General features: G+C 42.0%; 1 protein-coding gene across 3 annotated transcripts in view; it reads left to right on the plus strand.

Annotated features, from left to right (window-relative positions):
* The first annotated feature begins 8320 nt into the window (after window positions 1-8320).
* The window catches only part of PLCG2 (phospholipase C gamma 2), a 55771-nt gene continuing 50623 nt past the window's right edge, over window positions 8321-13468 (plus strand). Inside the window, exons 1-2 of one of the 3 annotated variants that reach the window (XM_063410514.1) lie at window positions 8321-9024; window positions 12483-12718. In XM_063410514.1, coding sequence (XP_063266584.1) covers window positions 12523-12718 — 196 coding nt within the window. In that variant the 5' untranslated portion in view covers window positions 8321-9024; window positions 12483-12522. Of the gene's footprint in view, window positions 9025-12284; window positions 12719-13468 lie in introns of those variants that run through there. The other 2 variants (XM_063410513.1, XM_063410515.1) reach the window with 2 other exon arrangements.

Raw genomic sequence — 13468 nt, forward strand, 5'->3', positions numbered from 1 at the left:
GTTGAGCTGGGGCAGAGATGGCAAGAGGCAGACAAGGACAGCAGAGGCAGGGACTGCCTTTTTCCACAGTAAATGCTGGGTGAAGATGCGTGTGAAACTTCAGCTTCAAACCAATTATGCCTCAGCTCTTCACCTGTGGGAATAGAGTAAATAATCTGTCATTGTCTTCCTGTCCTCCTTCTGCTGTTATCTGTGCTGCAATCCAAAGGAGCACTTTTAGCTATTTAGCATTTCTGTAATAATTGGAACCGCAGATGCAAAGTATTCCACTTAAAGTGACATTCTTCAGAGTGAAACATGATGTTGATACCTCAGTTAGCTGTAGATAAACTCAAAGTTTGCATTGTTTAGCCAAAAAGAGTTTTCTTGTACTCTTTTTCTCCCTGAGAGAACCACAAAACAAAAATGCCTGTCTTTTAAATTCTCAGCCCCACACTTCCTGGCTGACCCCATATGAACCACTGCTACTCTGCACACATTATTTCCTCTCTTTGAAAAAAAAAAAAGAAAAAAAATAGCCACAGTGTCTGGCAATACGTTGTATTTCCATTGACCTTATCTCTCATCTTTTGGGGGCAGCAAGCTGCTCTTCACAAGAAGGGAGCTAAAAGCAGAGCAGGGCAGAGGTGGACACGGGGTTGGAGACATCGCCTTCTGCAGCCCTGTCCTTTCTGATTCTGCTGTCTGACCTCCTCCCTGACATCAAAGCTCCTCACTGGTGTCCACTGTAGTAGGAGGCTGGAAACATTTTATTATATTCTTTCTGCAGTATCAAGGATGTTCTTTTGCTGCCTTTTTTTTTTGTCTGGCAATTTTCTTAGCACACCTCCTCGCTGCAGCGCTGCTGCTTTTGCACTGCCCGCTGCTAAAGCCTGGCGGTTGTCACGCCACAAAAATCATCAAAAAGCAAATTCCGCTCTTGTCTTTGCTGTGTAACTGAGGCTTTCCTGCCACAGCAGTGGCCAAGGCCTTCTCAGCCTGCTGAAGATGTCTCTCACCAAGTCAGCAGCTCTGTGTTCCCCCCATCTGTGCTGCCAGACCAGGGGAAAGCTGGCGCTTACTGGGAGCAGGAATTTCTTACTTCTCCTTAGAAGTCCTATAAGGAAACTCTTCTCCAGTTATGGCTTTTTATTTTTAGTTTTCTATGTTTTCTTTTTTGTCAAATAGTGTCACATTTTGTTTTGTTTTCACAAAATATCTCCAAAAATGAACTCTCTTTTGCCATATTCAAACTCTGTTTTGATATAAATATTTGTATTGCATTTCAATCTGTTAGAATTGTATTTATTTCTAAATAGATTTATCTGGAGGTCGAATTATAAATTCTGATTATTATTTGCATATAAATAGTTTGAAAATCTGTATTATTCAGCTTCAATGTATTCACTATTTTTAAAATAAAAAAAATAAAATTAGTGCCAATTATCAGTTGTTAACAAAGTGAACCTTCTCATAATCTATTTTCCTCCAGGGTAACAAACCAGGAGTTCTTTTTTGGTCTAACTTTTAAATCCTAGGTTCCATGCTTAAAACATTTTCTCCTGACAGCACGTGGCTGAACTCAAGCTGAATGTTTGCATATATATTATTATTGAAACAGAAGTGAATTTTTTCAGTTCTCAGGGTTTTGAGTTTTTTTCTTCCTAAGGATTAAAGATGTTTGACATTTTCCTAAAAGCTCAATGAATAGAGTCCCTGAGACTTAGTGTTTGTAAAAGAAGTAAATTATAAACCCCTTCGGTGTGGAAAAAACTTAAAACAGAAAGAAAGGACATCCCAAAAAGTTCAGAAACCAGAAGGCAAAGATTTTAAAATTTGCCTAAGACAACTAGAAACTGTTAGAATTGCTGATCTCAGGTGGGGGCATCATTAACACATTGCCAGGCCATTAACGCATGATGCAAGTGAGTGTGAAAAGGGCTCAGCCCATGAGGGTGCTACAAGAGGAGAGAGTCTTGCTGGCTGGAAGGGACATATTTCAGAATTAGTGTTCCACTTTTTTCTCAGTACTTCTTTTTTTGTTCTTTTTTTTTTTTTTTGTTCTTTTTTTTCTTTTTTTTTCTTTTTTTTCCCCCTGCTAGCAGCAGCCATAACAAAATCTGTCCTTGTGAAGAAGTGTGTGTCATCAAAGGTGACGACTTTTTTTCTTTTAAATTTTAAATTAGCTAAAAGGCCCGGGCTGTTGAAAACTTGATTAGAGATTTTGTATGCTTAAGGGATCTTAACAGTGTGTTTTTACCCAGGTGGAGTCAGAGTACAAAGAGGAAGAAACCTCCGTTTGACACTGCCTCACTAATCTCAGCAGGGTATCACTCATTATTCTGCACAGGATTAAAGGTAAGCTCTGTATTGCTGCCTTTGAGGCTCAGCAGGGCAGTTATCCTTTCCAAAAATGGGGTTAAATAATTCCCCATGTGGGACAGAAAGGTTCTGGAGAGAACACAGTTGGGTTTAAATTACCTGGCAGAGCCTTCAGTGCTCCAGCCTTTGTCTTCTCTGCTGTAAAATATTCTGTAGCTTAGCTCCAGGATAAAACGAGTTTCTTAATCATAAAGGAAATTTAAAAAGCATTATTTCAAAGAGGGGGTGTTATTTGAAAATTACTAGTCCAGTCTAAGAAGAAAAGAGGAAACAATTTTTGTATGTGTGTGTGACATTTAAAAGATCATTACAAGCACACACAAGTCCCGGATGCTCAGCTGAAGGTAACCAATATATTTTTAATTAGAGATCAGGTCAAATAAGCACTTATAAATTCACATTGCCAGGTTCTTTATTCTAGACATGGTCTCCTGTTAAATGAGGAGCATGTTAGAAATTTTCCATGGAAAGAAAGTTGGTTGGTTTTTATTGTTTTTTCTCTGTAGAGTTCAAATCTTGTGTTTATTTTTAGAACATCTCATAGAGCGTCTAAGTGCAGATTTTCAGTCAAATGTTAGTGATTGAGAGGTGTTGTAGCTAGCATTTCCAAACATATTGTGTAGTTTCTGAATTTTGCACAAATACAATCTATTTGGAGATGTGAAAGGTTTTATTTTTAATAAGTGAAATAATAGGATTTTACCTATATTCATTTTTATACACACACACATACATGTAATTGAGATCAGCAGCCATATGGGGTTGTTGATACCTACCTGCATTTCTGAAAAATGATCCTTTACTCCTCTAAACCGAGGCTCTTCTGAAGCTGCAAATGTAAATTTGCTCCTCAGGATACTCTGAAGTCTCTTAGTGCAGATCATGGTTGTAGTTCACCCCACACCAGCCCCTACCTCGATCTGTTGGCACACAGCATCTCTAACACTGCATGTTGAAAAGATGCTTATCACAAAAAGTGGAACAGAAGGTTTTGACCCTCTAACATGACTCACTCAGTTATGACTACAGTGCAGAAAGATAACAGCAGTTGCAAGAGCAATTTGCATTCTATACAAATATGCTGATCCTGGAGATATCAGCAGATGGATGCTTTTCCGAGGCACAGGCATCTGGAAGGAGTATCCCTGTAGACTATCTCGTATTCTATCCCTATTCAGAAATTATCACTCAAGGATATCAATAATTTTTCAACCATAATTTGATTTTAGTGAGATTTTGACGTGTTTTTACATGGCTACATGCTTATCTGCATTACGACCAGCGTGCTTTCGCCATGCTCAGAGAATTCTTGTGCTTTGATTAAGCAGAGGGCTTTTCTAAACTTTTCTGATGTAGCACATGTCAGATTAAAGCTGATCTATGCACGAGTGAGCACAGATGCAAGGAACTTCTCCTCCCTTCCTGTGTGCCCTGAGGGAAGGCCTTGCACAATAATAAATCCCTGCAATCAGCCATGTAGAAAGTAGAGAAAGACCTGGACTGTCTCTGTTTTATGACCCCAGAGAAGCTTCCACCAGCAGTGGCAAAATCAGTGTTAAGAAGGTTCAGCAGAATGGGAGGAAGAAGGAAAATGACCACGGAGAGAAGCTTGGTGTGTGTTCTTCTCACACTGTGAGTCCCCCATGGGGAGGAGCTCAGAGCAGTGGCTGAATTTCAGCCCCACTCATTGTGCCCAGCCTGCCTGAAGATCCCTTTCCTAAACCTCTCCAGGCTTACAGGGATAATGAGTGAGAGTAGGAGGATAAAGCAGATGGAAACAGTCTTTTCTCTCCTCAACTCACCCGTGGTGCTACTCTGCAGTGGGAAAGAAATGAAAGGCTGAAAGTTACCTAGGGGGGAGAGCTGGACTGTTTCTTGCTGAGTTACAACTTGCTTCATTTGAAACTGTTGTCAAATGCTGTTTTTTTCCAGTCCTTCCCACTCAAAATCACATTATTTTTATGAAAGATTTTTATGTAATTGGCTTAAAAAGCACAGGAGAAAATTTTCTCTGGTTCCCTGCAGAGTTTTCTGCAGTTTTCCTTTTCTGCTGAACCCTTGTAACACTGGTATCAACTCACTGTTGCTAGTACTGGTAATAAGCTGCTGGCATTTTATCACTTTATTATTTTTATCACTGTGGATGTAGTGACTGTAATATTTAAATTTTCATCTCAAGGTGAGATTGCAGGCCTTTTAAACATATTGGTGTTTTCTGTGGTCAAAGCTGGCTCAAGATGCTGAGTAAATTACTGATTAATGCATGTCTAAAAATGCACCTTGATACTTATTTAAAATATTTTTACATGTATTTTTTAAAAGGTTTTTATTGAACATCCCAAACCACACAGCAGAATTTTCACTCGGCTGAAAGTTTTGAAAATATAATTCTGATAAATGAAAAGATTTCTTCTGGCACAGTGAGCTTTGCTATGAGGAAATGCCATTTCAAAGTCAGGACATTAGGATAAAACCTGGAAGCAATGTTCTGCCCAAGGCATGTAACTGCTGTGAGATCTTTGGCAAACCTCCTCATCCTCTGGGCTTGATGCCTTTGAAAATGTGATATAATAATTTCCATTTTTTAAAAAAATTGTTTTGACATCTATAAATGCAAATTGTTACAGAAATTGTAAGGGACAGACTGTATTTTGTGTATGAGGCCAGTGGGCAGTAAGTCCTCTGAAGATTTTCTTAAATGCAGATCTTGCAAATAACAAGAGGACAGGGTGACTGAACTGAGGAGTAGCTCAACATTTGAGGACTCAGACAAACATTTCAGCAGGCAACAGGCCAGCCACTTACAAGTACAACCTCCCTTCCTTCATGTCAGCTTTTCGGCTAGTGACCTTAGTAGTTTACTTTAAGTCAATATTTACTTTAAATATTATGATTAAGTGACAATAATTTACCAAGATTAAAATGCAACTCTGATAAGAATGGAGCCAAGTATACACTAGAACACTTTCTACAAGAGATTCTCTCCAAGGAGCCTGAGCTCTGTTATGCTGAGATGATGTGCTGGGGGTGTTGGACCTGTCACATTCTCTGATGGTGTTCAAGGTGGATCTCCTGTAAAATTCATTACCTGAATTGTGCTGCTACAGCTGGACATTGCTCTCACAGGTCAGCTTCATGCTACAAAGGTCCTTTGAGCACTAAAGATGGTCACTAACGCCTGATCAAGGCTTCCCAGAGTAGCTGAAGCTGTTGCCACGAGGAGCTGGGGTGGCACAGGACTGCTCTGCCAGTGACAACAGTCACTGCGAGGGACATCCTCCCCCTCTTCCCTCCAGACTGCAGCAGTTGTTGCTACCTCAACTCTCTCTGAATTCTCTTGAATTTAAAATCAGCTTGACTCCTGCAGATGAAAAGTTCATAATGGCAAATCTTGAAAATTAAATTTTCTTTATGAAACATCTGGTTATAAGTTTTGCGGCTCTAACCAGAAAATCTAGCTGAGCTAACATACGTCTGCTAAGGAGTGCAGATACTGTGGTGGTTAGTAAATCCTTTGGCTAGAAGATGTCTCTGACAGTCTCTAAAATATTTGTTTCTCCTGCCTAATCACTCTTTAACATTTCTTACAATTGATGGGGTCAAGCTTTTCAACTTCTGTCTATTACACAAAAGCTGCTTTTTCATTGTAGCTCCTGTGAGGAAGTGGCACCAGTTTTGTGACCATTATTTATTATATCCATGAGACTGCCTAGCCAGTCCTGTGCTTCTCTTTCATGCCTTGCTTTATTCTTCAGGGAAGGCAATCAACGCTTCATTACCAAATATAAGACAGGGTTGAACTTTTCAGTGTTGTAATTAAGAGAGTGTCAGCATGAACACTATAAATTCCCTTCCTGAGGGATTTATGACCAAAATGTAAAACTATACTTCTAGTTGAAAAACTGGCTTTTCAGATCTTATAGTATGAATTGTGATATTTTAACAATTCAAGGGGTCTTTAAAAATTATAAGAAGGAAGTTAAACTGAAAAGAAAAAAGAATAAAGGAAGGAAGATTTTATTCTAGTGGTTAACCTTCTTCCTTTTAAACACACAGGCTTTGCTGGGGCAGAATCTTCAACTCAGAGAACTAATTTTCCCACACCTCTCCTCAGTATGTATCTACAGGCTTCTTTTCTACAAAAAAGGACTGGAGATGTCACCTGATAGTTTTCTGTGACTATGAGATCCATAATCCTTACAGGAAATTATGTTGTCTGCCTGGAAGTTCTCACTTTTGAGGTTTGATTGTTGGATGGTAGAGCTGCTGAATCTGATAATAAATCTGTTGGGATTGTGAGGAAGTCTGAGTACTCCTATTTTGGGTCTAGTGAATGTGCTGAGTAACAGCTGGTGTTTCTATGAGTTATTCTTTTATTGGTTTGGTTTTAAGGATTGCTTATTCCACCTGAGGTTATGTGGTTAGATCCAGCAATTTACAGGATTCAGTGTCATGATCCCTACTGCACCTGTGACTCTTTCCAACATAGATATTTTCTCTGGCTCTATAATGACTCTTCAGCTTTAAGAGCATTTTATCCACTAAGTCTAAAGTCATGCAAGAAATATTATTGGGACTGGGTAGGTTTTATTTGTCCTTCCAAAACACCATTGAGGCACAAACACAAGCATGTCCAGACCAATGTTTTTCTTTGCAGCACAGCTCTAAATACCATAAAGATGAGCAACTCTGTGCCTGTGTGGCTTCTGGGTTGTTCAAGGGTGGTTCCTGTGCTGGAGCTGTGCCATACGACTGGTGAGGAGACTGTTGGTACCCAGCCAAGCAAAGCAGAACCAGGAGGGGCTGCTGGGGCTGGTGTTTGCTGGAACTTGGATTCAGTGACAACAGATCCAGATAACTGCTGGATCTGACAGCTGACATGAAGTGAATACTGCCATCTCCTGCCTGTAAAATGCCCAGGATCACCTGCACCCTTCAGCTCTCTGTGGTGTGAATGGATGTTTGGGTATCAGCTTCTGCAGCTGGGGAAATTGGCTGCTTAGCTCTTGCTTTTTGCCACTGTTCACATAATTTCAAAGGCATCTTAAACATGAAACACTGAAGACTTTAAAGACAAAGAGCTAAAAATAATGTATGGCAGAGATATCCTGGTGTGATTAATAAATATTCTGCTTTTCTCATTCATTTAGTCCCATGGCTCCTGTTAGATGTTGTTCTGCGAATTTGTAACTGAGTCAGATGTTATAAAGAGATAAATTTTTCCCAGGTTAAACATCTGGAAAAATGTGAAAAGTCTTCACAATATAGCAAACAGTGATAAGATTGCAATGATTGTCTTTTCGCTTTGCATTTAAAATAAACCACACCTTTCCCAGGTACTGGGTTTTAGGCTTTTCTTCCTTCTGTGGTGGTATATTTTGAATGTGTTCTTCAGTTCTTTTCTGATAGCTCATACTTATTTGAAACCCATTGGTACTTTTGACGGTGATAAAGGCATGTTAGTTTGCTTTTGGGAAGAGGTTCCCAAATTGCTCCTACAGAAGATCTGGACATAATTGACATTGGCTTCTCCTTCTGTGTAGTAGGGTGTATTTTTGGTGGCATTTGCTGCAAAAACCCATTGCAGATCTCATTTTGTTTCAGTAGTTTCTGCACATATAGGATGAAAGTATCAATTAATGTTTGATTACTGTTCAATCATTTATAATGCTGACTGAAATGATGGAAAACTATTTTGCCTCTCAATAAAGTAGATTAGTCTATTAAAAGGTCTGTGCTTTTCAATCCCTTGTGCCAGCCACCAGTATTGGAAGGAGGGGAGATGAAGAATTATCTCCATGAAACTTAACATGAGCACTTGGGAATCAGCATTTGGAATACAGGACGGCACAGCCCTCGCAGAAATGGCCAAGATTTGCCCTGCAAATGCTGTGGCATCCCTAGCTTCAGGGCGTTTGTTTTGTTGTCTGCTGTGCTGGCATGACTTGCTCCCTGTGATGGCATTGTCATCCTGCCTGTGGGTGTAGGAATTTCCCCCAGATTTATCAGATTGGTCTGGGGCAAAACCAATGTATCAAGTTGAACGGCTGTACCTTCAAGCACCAGGGCTTGACCCGCAAGCAAGATGTCGTCCTACCACAATTCTTCTGAAACCCAGTCTGGGAAATACTTTTAGCACTTCCACCCCTAAACTGAGGTGCGATACAACTGTAGCGGATAACTTGGAGTCGATTTTACTTGACAAGGTAACTCCAGCGACAGTGAAGTTGTATGGCCTTTTCCAAAGGCTCGACCACCCTCCCCAGAGGAGCAGAACATCAGCTCGGAGCGGCGGGACAGCCGCCCTGGCAGGGGGGACACGGCGCCTCAGGGGGCGGCTGTGGGTCCGCGGGGCGGGCAGAGGGACGGGGCCAGCAATCCCGAGGATCCCGGCCCCGCTTGGGCGCTGAGGGAGCGCGGCGGGGCAGGGCCGGTGCCCGGGCGCTGAGGGGAGCCCGCGCTGTGGGAGCCCGGGGTGGCCGCGGGGTCAGGTGGCGCCGCCCCTTCCCGGTGACGGCAGAAGCGGAGCCCCGGGAGGCGCCGCGGGCCAGCGGGACAGCAGCGGGACGGCAGCGCCGGCACTGCCCCGCCGCCGCACGGAGCCCCCGCCGCCGCGCAGGTGAGGGCGGCCCGGGGCAGCAGCAGCAGCAGCAGCAGCAGCAGGTGCCGCGGGGCTGGGGCGGGGCGGCGGGTCCGGCCTGGGGAGGGCAGGCGGGGGATGCGCGGGGGCCGGGGTGCAGCGCAGGGCGAGGGACAGTCGTGCCAGGGGGCGGCGGGCACTTGGGCTGGAGGGGACGAGGGAGTCTGGGGGCTCTGCGAGGTGTCCAAGCCGCGCCGCACCTTGTGTCCGGCCGGGCCCCGCCGCAGCCCAGCCCGGCGGAGAAGAAGGAAGGAAAGCTCGGCAGTGCCTGACAGCAGCCCAGCCGTGCGCGGCCCTGCCCGGGCTGCGGGCCCGGCCTGCCCGGGCCAGGTGGGCTCCGTCCTGCGGCGGTTCCATTGCCCTGCTCGCCCCGCCAGGGCTCTGCGCGCTGCAGCTGCACGGGCCGTGCATCGATTGTTATTAATTATTAGTGCTGTGGGACTGCGCTGGTGTCACTGGTGGGTATCCATTTGTCGAGGTGATGTCCTCAATCCAAAGGCAGAGCTCGGGGGAGAAGATGCAACGAACCTTTTGAACCCAGAGCACATGGGGAAATTTAGAAATTGGCTGGAAACAAACTTTGGACTGCACTTCTTGGTTAACTTTCTGTGTCTGGAAAGCACCTGCTGTGTCATATTGGTGAAATTATAACAGACTGTGGATTCATCAGTGGTTATCTGAGATATTCTTTGCTAGTTGGTACATTTAGAACTTGTCTTTTCTAGTTTTTCCTCTCTGTTATCACGAAGAGAGTTATGAGCTGTACACTGATCTTCCGCTGAGAAGGTTTTGTTTGTTAAAGTCTGAAGTAAATGAAGTAAAACCAAGTAGACAGGATAGATTTAATAGAATTTGGTTTTTAGGGTTTTTTTTAATATTCATGCTCACTTGGTTATTTGCAGTGTGTCTTTTAGGCTTTTTAGTCCAAATCAGCCAGGCTCTTCAGTTAAAACCTATCAGAACAGATCTTACACAAACAGTAACAAGTGATCCAAGTTTTGCAGGATATAGTACAGGACACCTTCAAAATTTATCTCCTGTAAATCCTACAGTCAAAGGGAGACAGTCATGTCTGTGTCTAAGCTAGAGCTTGTGGCATGCTTTGGTGATTATTAACTCACTTGCTGAGTCCTGTAAGTGCTGCTGGATCTTTCCAACTGAAGTAACTTTTCAGCAGAAGAGCAGTGATGTTCTATTACACACAGCATCTTGTAGTTCACACTCTGCTGGGTTAGAGGCATCCAGGTAATGGGGTGCTCAAGGTCATCACAGAATTCTGCTGCATGAATGGGTAGAAAGATTGTTAATTCAGATAGTTGTGCAGTGATGGGTGTAAAGAAGGCTGGGGGACACCTGTGCATGAGTGTAAGCTGCTGATGTTTGAAGGCCTAATGCCAAGGGTTTCTGATAGTTCTTTTACTATTAGGCAGCTCTCTGTGATGTTTCTCTTAAACTGGAGCAGGTAGCCAAAACAGTCTAGGAGTGGTCAGTTAGGTTGATCAAATACTGTGATATTCTTTCCACCTCTAGTCAAAAACTTGGCTTATGACCTAGCAGTTAAGTTAGATTAAATCCACTGTTTTCTCTGTTTTCGGGAGAAAGAACTGCTTTAAAAGGGGAAGTCCAGTATATTATATTCAACAGAAACTGTTTAAGAAGCCACCTCTGAGAGGCAGTTCCTTTCTACTAAAGGAGTTATCTCTCAAAAAACCCTGCTGCATGGCCCTTTATTAAACACCTGTATTTAGAAAATTATTTTCTTGTTTTCCTAAATCATATTTTGTTTAACAGCTGTACCTTCTACTGTAAAAGGCAGAGCTGATGTATATTTTTATCATCTCTTGAAAAACTATACTCATTTAAAAGTTCATTTTTTTTATTATTCAGTATATTGTTGCACAAATGCTTAAACCTTGTCTCACATCACAGTACTTTTGTTTCATTATGATTTTTAATGAAAAGAGCAAAGTGAGAAGAGAGGGTTTCTATTTTTTTTTGTCAGTAAACATACACTGTTCAAATATTTTAATTTTTTTTTTTATTTTTTCCCTCCTTTCACTCCTTGTTTTAACAAATCATTGTAGCAAGATGGCCATGGCTGTCTTTTAAGGTTCATGTCTGTCATAATTTAAATGATTATCTGATTATCTTCAGGTAGGCTAAAAGGATCACTTACATTATGGCTAAAAGAAAATAAATCTGCTGTTGCTTACAATGCTTCAAAGTTGTTCACTCCCTCCCAGTTGTAGGATTAGGGTACATAAATTTTTTCAGTAGTATAATGAAAGAATACTCCATTTTTTATTACTGTAACAAGCCGATATAAAACACTAAATTTTGTGTATAATGATTTGCAAACCATGGAGTGGTTCCTGCTGAAGAGCTCTTCAAGCTCACGGTGGGCAGTGTAGAGCTAAGCAGAGACTCTTGTGGCTTCTTTGTTAACTTTGGAAAAAAAAAAAAGTGTTTATTGAAGTGGTAGAATTCAAAAAGGGATTGGAAAGATTGCACCGGACAGCTTCAAAGTCAGATTGCTCCTAAAGCAGCGGGTGACAGGACATTAAAAGGCAATTCAGTGCTATTAATGAGAGGGAGCAGCAAAGAGCAGTCAGGAGACAGTGACACGGGCTGAGGGGGCGAGGGCTGGCAGAAGTTACGAAGGGGAAGCGAGAAGTGCCACGGTCGAATTAGCCATGAACACGGAAACTGAAACTGCTTGTGATGGAGAGCAGTGGTCTGGGGAGAGAGGAAGAGAAGCAGAGGAGACGCCGTGGCTGCTGGCTGCATGCACAGAGCTGCTCTAAACCTGCCCGGGGATGGGGTTGGGAGCTGTGTGACAACGGTACTCATTCATGGGTGAAAGAGCAGCTTGCAGACCATCCTGTTTGTAAATAATCTCACTGAGGAGGAATCAGGCTCGTAATTAGCTGATGTGGTGATATGGGAGGTCAGAGAGCACAGAAACTTGCTCATATTTGGGAGATTTGCTCTGTACACATCCCTCTTTTGGCTGTTTTGTGCCGTGTCCCAAGTGTGTGCACACAAATATCTGCCACCCAACATGTGGGTAAGAAAAGGCAGACTGTGCAGGGGAAACAGAGCCATGAAATTTTAAAAGTGCAAACCCTGATGTTTAGATGTTGCCAGCACTTCAGTGTTTGTATTACTCATGTTTTCCCTTCATTACAATTTTCAAAAGGACAGTTGCCTGCTTTACATTCTCATGTAGGTCTCATCCATGTTTAAATTCTAACAGAGTGCAAGAGTTTACACCAGCAGATGCCCTCTGTGAAGGCTCTTTGTACCTCCTTTCATTATAAACCAGCAAGGGTTAATATTGGCCATGGACCTGCCTTGCATTTGCATGGGCAGGAGTCTCTGTTAGGTATCAATCTACATAAACGTGATCTTTAAAGAAATGAAAATGCTGTTTTAAATATTGAAATTTCTCCCTTTTCTTCCTTATGTTTTTTCTCTTCAGGATACTGAAGACTATAAAAGTTTGATTAAAAAGAAAAAAAATGCTCAGAAAGAATATAGACTATGGAGTGCTGCCTGAGTATGAGAAAAGCCAGATCAAAAGGACCTTGGAATTGGGAACTGTTATGACAATATTCAGTCTTAAGAAGAGCAGCCCTGAAAGAAGGACTATCCAAGTCATAATGGAAACCAGGCAGGTAGCATGGAGCAAGACAGCTGACAAGATTGAAGGTTTCTGTGAGTATTTGCCATGTGTACCTGGACTTGGAGTTACTAATAAATCGATGTACTTGTCAAATATTAGTTTAACAAGCTTTTTGTTAACATGAAGATTTTGGGTGAAAGAGTTTGGTAATTTGCTGAGAATATTTTGAATTGTTGTAATATAAATGAAGACTCTTCTGCAGCTCATTAATTAGGTATTTAACACTACTTAAATATGATTAATATGCTTTTATCCTTAGCCTTGTTCTCAAAGTTTTCATCTTTGAATATGATGGTGTTTGTGTTCTCTGAATTGACAGAGTGTTTTCCATCATTATGTCTTATAAATTCAAGTGAGTAATAATTCTTTACCACTTCTCTCTAAAAAAAACAAAAAAAGGACCAACCAAACACCTTCAAATACAAGAAAACTGAATTCATTTTGTTATTCTTGGGCTATTTGCTATCTCGGGATGGAAGTCATTATTTAGGACCATTATTGGGAAGCACCAATGACTTAGGAGAGCAAAGCTGTGAGATAAGAGGTGGTTTCAAGGCCCTGAGTTGGTTTTGGCTCTTCAGTTGATATTGGAACTGACTAAACCCACTATTTATAACAAGGTCAGGAAATAGAAGAGGTGTGTAAGGCTGGATAGGGCTGCAAAAACTGGAATAGAGGAATAAAGTGAGACTAATCCTCAGTTCTTATGAATACAACTGATGCCAAGAAAGGTCAGCCTGGGCTTTCTGTGATTTGTGGAGCTCAGGGTGGCATAATGTAAT

Source organism: Prinia subflava, chromosome 13 (assembly GCF_021018805.1).
Source record: "Prinia subflava isolate CZ2003 ecotype Zambia chromosome 13, Cam_Psub_1.2, whole genome shotgun sequence".
Lineage (NCBI taxonomy): Eukaryota > Metazoa > Chordata > Aves > Passeriformes > Cisticolidae > Prinia > Prinia subflava.